Below are 9,110 nucleotides of genomic sequence, written 5' to 3'. Positions count from 1 at the left end.
CTTCATTAAAATTACTGGATACATTCTTACATCCCTGTTCTGGCAATAAAGATGAGTTTCTCTGTAAAACATAAGAGATCAGGGGAAAAATGTTCTGAGGAAGATTGATAATTTTATTTTTTTTAAAAAGTCACTGGCTCCACATGGTATCAACTGAAGGGTTCTGAAAGCCTACATATGAAATGGGTGAACTGCTTGTAAAATGGTACAATCTTTCTGTAAAGAGCCACTATTCTAGAAAATCTGAAGTTAACAAATTCCTGCCATACCTATATTTTGAAATGTCTCTAAAAGTGATTCAGAGAGCTATAGGTCAGGTAACTTTATGCACATGCAAGATAGTTGAAATAACAACTAAAAATGGAATAACACGAAGACATAAAATGGGGGATCACAACATACTATATTTTCTCTCATACAGCACACCTCAAAATCAAAATGCACCTTATTTTTCAAAGGCAGAATGAAAAAAATAAAAAGATTATTCCAGAATTTCTGGCTGCATAAAATAGGGACAGAGACTAATCTTCAGCTGATTCATGCCTCCCTCCCCCTCCCTTCCTGCATAACAGAAGGTGAATCTTTAGCTGCTGCTATGAACTAGTCCTGATGGGTGGATCTGCAATTCTGAAGAGCTAAGGTGTCTGCTGGAGAGCTAAAAACGCCAAGCTAAAGAGACCGAGAGCTAGAGCAGCTAGCAAATAGAAAAATGGGCTTGAAAAAAGGTAGCTTAATTTGTGGAAAATCAAGATCATTTAGGAGAGATGAAAACACCTGCAGAGTAAAACAATGGGCCATTAAGTCAATTGACTCCCTCAGCTGCCTAAACAGTAATGTCACAGCTGCTGCACTGTAGAGCAGGAATCACACCAGGGTGTTTCTTTTCTGGACAGAAAAGCAGCTTTTCCTGTTTAATACATATCCCTCAGTTTTTGGGGGTGTGATTTTGGGGGAAAGGGGTGTGTGTTATAAACTATGGTAAGAGTATGATTTCTGCAGTGGAAATATATGTCTCTCAAACATCTTCAAAGTCTTTGAACTTATCAATAAAATAGGGAAATACAGAAATATTTCTTATATATTTAATTTAGAGAGCCAAAAAATGTAATTAGTTATGGAGGGAAGAAGCCAAATATTGTCACATATGAAAAAATTAGCAAGAAGACAGAAAACACACTTAAGATCTAGCTATTCTCTACTTTTTAGAGATCAAGATAAAACTGTAATGTGATAGCACAGTCTCCCTAACTGGAACATCCTGCAGAATCTGATGCTGATCAGTGTTAGAGGTAGTAAATATGATGAGATGGACCAGTTAGGAAATTCCGTTTTTCCCATATACAGTCAAAAATTACAAACTAAAACTACAATACACAGTTCCTCATGGAAAGACTAGCTAGGTCATTAACAGTGAAATATAAATTAGCCTGCTCAGGCTAGTAATAATTGCAAGTTTCCTGATTATTGTTATAAGAGTAATTAGTCCAAAGCAGTTCGAAAAGGAACTGGAAATGATGTGGTCTTAGAAACAAGGTCTGTCTTATTTATCTACATGTATTTATAAAGTTTTAAAGTAATAGTAGTTGTTGCATGGCCTCTGTATGTTTATACTTTTTGTTGTTGTTTTTGTTGAATGGGTGTTTTATGCATTATTTTAACAAACAGCAGGATGTTTTATTTTCTATTAAACATCACTTGTGCATGTACTAATCTTTTATTACTTGGGAACAATACCTACAGAAAAGAATGTTTATTGCATTCTCCTTCATTTCATTGTATTTAATATACAGGCAAATGGCCTTTTTTCCATAAAAGTCAGAAGAGACCCAGTGTTTATGGAATTATATCATATGGATGCTATTATGATAGTTCAGTGTAATAATCCAAATGCTTTTCTGTTAGGGTCATCAATAATCTACTGTGATTAATACACTCCTTGTGTTCTCTTCTTTTTTATGAGAACAGTACAGCATCCTTGAGTGAATGACAGCCTTGTATTCAGTCTAGGACTATCTGTTATATCATCCTGTATATCGCAGGTCTTTTAATCATAAATTATACATGTATGGAACCATAAAATGTAAGAAATAGATTCATAATTTTTCCAAGACTTTACCTATGCCAAACATGCTTCCATTTGTAATAAATCCCAAATACTAAGATATGTAACATGAAAAGGAAATAATCATATAGAACAAAGTAGCGGAACAACAGAATTTGGCATATTTTCAATACAATTATTATGATATAATTTTATGTATTTGTTCTCTTACTAGCTCTGGACTTCTAGTGTTAAGAAAGCCCTTGGACAGAGAAAGTACCGACCGCTATATTTTGATTGTTACAGCATCGGATGGCAGACCAGATGGGGTGAGTGTCTTATGATGGTTAATGAAAGTCTTCAGTTAAAATACTGACACTGTTAAGGGCAACAAGTAGAACAGACATAAAATCTTTTACCTGAGCCTTCATTTACTATATCTATAATCCACAGCATTTTCATTGTGTTCCAGAATATTTTTTGTATGTTCTTCCTATGTACCATCTGATAATAGAACACACGGTCTCAGAAAATGGCTTTGGCACTTCTTTTAACCTTACATTTGCTCTTCCAATTGCAGAATAATGAAATCTGGTATTGAGACCTCACAATGTGTGAATCTTTTGACCATTCCATCTTGCTAGTAGTAAACAGCCCAGTTTCCCTGAATGCTTCCTTCTGAAAAGCATTTTGAAAAAGCTCATTTGTATTATATGTAGCCATATTCTGAGATGCATGATTTACATTATCAAATGTATTAAGTATTCATGAGCAGAGCCAGAGGAAGTGAAATGGTGTGGCCACACCCTCTTTCTAACCCCCACAGAAACACCATCTGGGGACTTTAAGTCCCCCCTCCCTTCCTCTCCATGCTCAGAGGCATGCCTCCTCCGAATTTCCCCCAATTCTGTTTTTACCAGGGAAGGACATGGAGTTGATAGAACACCAGTAAGGAAGGAGAGTGGACACAGCTGAGTTGTGCGAGGAGCTGGGCTCTGGCTCAGCTAGGCACAGGGCAATGGGACAGTTTCCCTCACCCTTACCTACCCTCCCCCTCCCCACCACACAAACACACCCAGGACGTCTTCTGACTCAGGGAAGGGAAGCATGCCCATTGCTGCTGCCATCCTCAGATGAGCCCAGGCCCCTGTAGAGCCCTGCTGGAGCAGGAGAGCAAGGGGCATGGCTACTGGTGAGAGGGGAAAGGAGAGGTCACCAAGGGCTGAGGGGAGCAGGGCACAGATTCTTACCTGATTTGTGGAATTAGAAGTCTCTGACTGCTACTCCCACAGCATGGTCTGACTGCCCTACTGTTGAAGGTACAGCCACCCTGTGGTGCTAGTCACTTGTACCACACCTGCCTTTACAAGATCTGGATCTGCCTAAGGTTGTGAATAGCTTGACTACCAAGAACCCAGTGCAGTTTTATCTCAGAGAGAGAGGAGACAAAGATAACTTGGAGCGTGGCTCTGCCAGAGCTATGCTAGGGATTACATTTATGAAATAACGCCACTCACTTCTACTCCATGTGTGTCAAATGATAAGAAATAATACCACATAGCTGCTATTTGAACAGTTCTGAGTGTATGGTAGATGCCAAGAGCTTAAGATCAGTATGGGGTACGTGTCATATGGCAGCTATATTATATTTTTTCAGCGTTTTGTGGGAGTAGAGAAATGCCTTTAAAATCACCTTTGTACCTTCTTCATTCTGGGCAGCTTTAGTGAAGTGAAACAGTTAAGTCCCCAAAATAGGTTAGCCTACATAGTACTACCCTGAGACAGTTGATGGGATCATCCACAGAAGAAAAAAATATCTGTGACTGAATGCTGCTGGCAATCCCTTCTTTCAGCTACTGACATACCTCCTAAACTGGCCTAGGAGATGGGTAGGCAATGGCTGTCAAACTCAGGAATTTGGTTGGAGAGAATTATTTCCAGCTACTTTATGGCCCATGTGCAATGCCAAAGCAACAAACAAGAGTCTTAGGATGACTCCCATGGCCTTGTCATTAAAGGCATCTTTACATGGGCTCCAGAGGTGGGGGAGAGGAGCACTTTAATTAGAACAGCTTCAAAAGCTGCTCTAATTAAAGTGTTCACAGTCTCTTGTGTATACAGCATCCTGTGTATTCAGCCTCCTGCATTTCAAAATGGCGGGAGGGGCAATTTAACTAAAGTTCATTCAACGAGCTTTAATTAAAGCACTCCCACTACCATTTTGAAATGTGGGGACGCTGAATTAAATGTGGAGGCTGCTGGAGTGCGCTAATTAGCACACTTCAGCAGACTCAATTAATCAAGTCTGTTCATACATGCTGTAGTTACAGCCTGTCAGAGCACTGCCCCTTCATGTCTACAGGTACCCTAAAATTTCAAATCAAATTCTGAGTGTTTTTTTCCTTTAAATTTCAGTTTTCTTGTTGCATCAGACCAGCCTTTTGTTCTTTAATCCCCATTAGTTCAGCTGCTATTTTAGGTTCAACCCAGTGACCACTTTCAGTTCTCAGTTGCAAAAGCTCCATCTGGAAAATTAAACACAACTCTTTTAATTTGTTTATAATAGTTTTCATTAAGAAAGATTGCAGTGTGTTGCTGGAATAACATCTAGAGCTCACAAGGATTGTTGAAAACATCTCATCTCCTTTATTCACCTTGAAATCCATTCTTTTTTTATTCTGACTCACTTCTCAATTCAGTAGTGTAAAATAGAAATAATTTGTTATAGCAAATAAGCTACTTACTAAGTTCTGCTTAATGTAACAGTTAGGTTTGAGGTGAAATATGCTATTTCCTTGACATTTAGCTGCCTAATAAGCAACAGAAAGGACAGTTATACTGTTCTCTGGCTTTGCAGGCTGTTGAATTTACTTTGCTTTATGAAAGAAAGTCAATTACTTCTCATGTGAAAGTGTAACATTAGTTTGTTGGCCATTTTTTCAGAGATCAGGTGCAATTGTGTTTCAAATAGGAAAACAATAATTATTTTCTAATAACAATGAAAAGCCAAAGACCGCCTCAGGCTTTGTTACTGCGGGGGCTGGAGGTTGGTGTTATTTATGAAAAATAACAGTCTGGTAGACAGGAGATTTGTTTCAAGTTTCTCAAAACTGTGATATTTATTAAGGAAGTTGGTTTAAGGACTACATTTACTTTTTATATGTTTTAACAGATTACTGGCATAATAAACAGATTTGTTTCCATACATCTACTTAAAATTGAGGGATATGAAATAACTTCAAGTATACCTGAGAAACATTAGGGATTTTTAAAAAACATTTAATGCACAGGTTTGGGGGGTTTATTTGATTTAGTTTTGTAAGAGTCAGCATTTGAGGAAGCAAAAAAAATATTTTTGTTTTCCATAAGAAGATTTCCCTATATTAAACCATGTTAATTTGACTTGTGTACTTTTGCACTTCTGTTTGTTCAAGATAGGTCTTGGGAACAATGTAGTCAAGTAACTCGTTTAAAATTAAGTCAGAATTTCAAATCTGATATTTTCAGAAACAGACATTTCTGAGATAGATGAGCATATTTTGTGGTTTTCAAAGATCATTTTTACTCTCTTATTCAATTTTCAGTTTTTATTTTTTACCCTTTTATTAAAGATACATAAAAAGAAGGGAAACAAGTCCAACAGAAGTAGAATAGGTAGCCTTATTAAAGAACAAACTGGGTGCATCTATATGTGCACTTTAATGAGCATTCACTTATTTTAATGTGTATTAAAGCATCACAAAAACCGTATTCTTTAGCTTCGTAGATTTCATAGACATTAGGGCTGGAAGGGACCTTGGAAGATCATCGAGTCCAGCCCCCCGCCCGAAGGGCAGGAAGTCAGCTGGGGTCATAGGATCCCAGCAAGATAAGCATCCAATTTGCTCTTGAAGGTGTTCAATGTAGGTGCTTGAACCACCTCCGATGGCAGACTGTTCCAGAACTTGGGGGCTTGGACAGTAAAGAAGTTCTTCCTTATGTACAGCCTGAAATGGTCTTGTAGTAGTTTATGACTGTTCGACCTTGTCATCCCTTGGGGTGCTCTGGTGAACAAATGTTCCCCCAGGTACTAGTGGTCACCCCTTATGGGTTAAACTTATAGGTGGCCATCAGATCACCCCCGAGCCTGCGCTTTTCCAGGCTAAAGAGCCCCGTGGCTCTCAGCCTGTCATTGTAAGGTCTGTTTTCCTGACCTCTGCCCATGCACGTGGCTCTTCTCTGGACTCTCTCAAGCTTCTCCACATCCTTTTTGAACTGTGGAGCCCAAAACTGGCTAATGCACATTAAAATAGCCTAATTTGCATTTTTCTAGTACCTTGCAATGGAGGTACTAGATTTAATGCACATTACCTAAATCATATTAATAAACATGTAGACACACCCATCGAGTAAGATGAGTGGAGAAAGAAGAAGACTAGTTAAGGGAGTGGAGTGGCAACAAGAATACAAGCGTTGCCTTCCAGGAAAGGTCAAGATTTAGTTCAAGGTTATAGAGGTGATGACTTCATCTGGGTCTGCCTCTGGCCTGATATCTTCATTGAAACAATACAGATTAGGACACCATTTTGCACTTGATGTCCAAGAATGGGCATAGGTGGAAACTATATTAATAATGCTTGAGCCTTTGAGTCCATCCACTTTCCAGTGTTAATGCTAAATGTCTATGTCTGTATGGTTTCTCACCAGCTATTAGTAGTTGGGATACAATACTATTGTTTGGTGAGCAACAGACCACTCCAGTAGGTCTATCTATAATCAATGTATTAATAGAAACCCTGGCATTTTACAAGCAAGGGTAGCCCAAGAAGTTATTCCTATAAAAGTCTGCTTCACTCACTCCACTTTAAATAAAAAAACCTTTTCACTTTTGCCCCTTTTGTGTTCTTTTAATATTTTTAAATGAGGACATTAAAAGATTTTATCAATTACTTTGAACAAAAAAGACAAGCAGAACAAAGGCAGAAAGTAGGTCAGGGTGGCAAAAAGTATTTGTTAAAAAAAAGTTAAGGAAAATTAAATCTGTTTCATTTTTTTTTAAATAAGAGAATTCATATTTTACTTCATATGCACAAATCTAAACACACTCAATATGATTAAGGATTTTATACTGAACTTTGTCACCAAACAGCCTTTGGAAAAAAAACCTTGATTGTGAATGTTACCAGCTGGATGGTATGGATACTCTTCCAAAGACTGGCTGGCTCACAAATGATATTGTGACTGTCGTGCAGAGGCATATACTCTTCATTATTCAGATATGTTTAGTATGTTCAGTAAATAATGTTTTCATTTCATTCAATTGTTTGTAGTAATCAGGAACATTTAAAGGCAGAACCATTAGCAAAGGCAATGTATGGGAAAGGACAGTACCAAGCATCTATACAAAAGATGTTTGTTAGTTACGTCAAAGTTCATGTTCTTGTCTTGAAGTAAATGAAAGCTAACCATTCCTTTCATGAGGGGTAGGTTGCCATGGGTTGGCTTTCATTCACTGTGGGATGAAAGCAAGCATTTAGAAAATGAACACAGAGCATCTGGGATGCACTGTGAAGCCACAGTCTCTTTTATCACATAGTAACTTGCTTGTGCTCCCATGCCCAGAACAACTGAGCAAAAAGAAACATTTACTGATACCAGCAAGGATCATGTCTGATAAGCCAGTGGAGTATGGAACTGAATCAAAACTAGTTTGCTCTGATTTAGATTCAACTGGTGAACAAAATAGTGCAAATGATGTTTTATTTCACCCATCATCATTGTTTCAGTCCTTAATTTGTTCCTACCATCATGCCTACCATCGCCTACCATCCTTTGGGATGCTATGATCCACATGGATGCTTACTGTCCTGAATCTGAAAGACATCTTGGCCAGAAAGTGCTATCCAGATGATAGCACCACCACCACCATCATAACTAAACCTGAACATTTAGCATATTATATTTTATGTTTCCACTGTCAGTCTCTCCCTCATTTGTCTCTTCATTTTTTTCTTCTACCTCTCCCCTTTTGCCTTCTGCTAAAAGTCTATCTGCTAAAATTCTATCTGCTATGACTATGAGGCAGTTGAAAACAGAATCTTAGTGTTGTTCTGTGGGGCCAGGCCAACTCTCAGGATCTCAAAATTGCACTGTTAGATGGGAGCGTATGACACAATTCAGGTTTGTCACAGGTAGATCCTGCCTGGCAAACCTTATAGCCTTTTATGACCAGGTCACACACTGCCTTGACACAGGAACTGACGCCGATGTCATCTACCTGGATTTTTAGGAAGGCCTTCAAGACAGTTTTGCATCCTATTCTCATAGGGAAGCTAACAGGCTGTGGAGTGGGCGTCTACACAGTCAGGTGGGTGGCTAACTGGCTTAGGGGCTGCACCCAGAGAGTGGTGGTGGATGGATCATTCTCAGCCTGGAAGGAGGTGTAGAGTGGGGTCCCACAGGGTTCGGTCCTTGGACCAGTGTTATTTAATATCTTCATCAGCAATTTGGACGAGGGTGTGGACAGCACCCTCTCCAAGTTCGCAGATTATACCAAGTTATGGGGCAAAGTCAATACACTGGAGGGCAGGGAGCAGATACAGGCAGGCCTGGACAGGTTGGATCAGTGGGTGGAATGAAATAGGATGCAATTCAACAAAGATAAATGTAAGGTACTCCACTTATGAAGGAGGAATCCCCAGCACACCTACATGTTGGGGGATGTCCTCCTTAGCAGCTCAGAGGCTGAGAGAGATCTTGGAGTCAGAGTTGACTCCAAGATGAACATGAGCCAGCAGTATAATGAGGCCATCAACAAAGCCAATCACACCTTGTCGTGTATTAGCAGATGCATGACAACAGATCAAGGGAGGTGATGCTCCCCCTCTATGTGGCATTGGTCAGGCTGCAGGTGGAGTACTGTGTCCAGTTCTGGGTGCCACACTTCAAGAGGGACACAGAGAATCTGGAGAGGGTTCAGAGGAGGGCCACTCGCATGATTAGGGGAGGTTGAGAGATCTGGATCTCTTCAGCCTTCACAAGAGACATCTGAGGGGAGACCTTGTAGCCGCCTGTAAGTTTATCAAGGGAG

At 39.4% G+C, this 9,110-nt stretch overlaps 1 protein-coding gene across 4 annotated transcripts in view; it reads left to right on the top strand.

Moving 5' to 3' along the window:
- Positions 1–9,110, top strand: part of PCDH15 (protocadherin related 15) — a 1,188,119-nt gene that overhangs the window by 729,376 nt on the left and 449,633 nt on the right. For all 4 annotated transcript variants that reach the window (XM_019507771.1, XM_019507770.1, XM_019507773.1 and 1 more), the window contains one exon: positions 2,277–2,370. In XM_019507771.1, the coding sequence (XP_019363316.1) occupies positions 2,277–2,370 (94 nt within the window). The remainder of the gene's footprint in view (positions 1–2,276; positions 2,371–9,110) is intronic.

This window comes from Gavialis gangeticus, unplaced genomic scaffold (assembly GCF_001723915.1).
Source record: "Gavialis gangeticus isolate Ggan-Ray unplaced genomic scaffold, GavGan_comp1, whole genome shotgun sequence".
NCBI lineage: Eukaryota > Metazoa > Chordata > Crocodylia > Gavialidae > Gavialis > Gavialis gangeticus.
The sequence above is the reverse complement of the archived record's forward strand: the minus strand, read 5'-3'. Positions and strand labels throughout refer to the sequence as shown.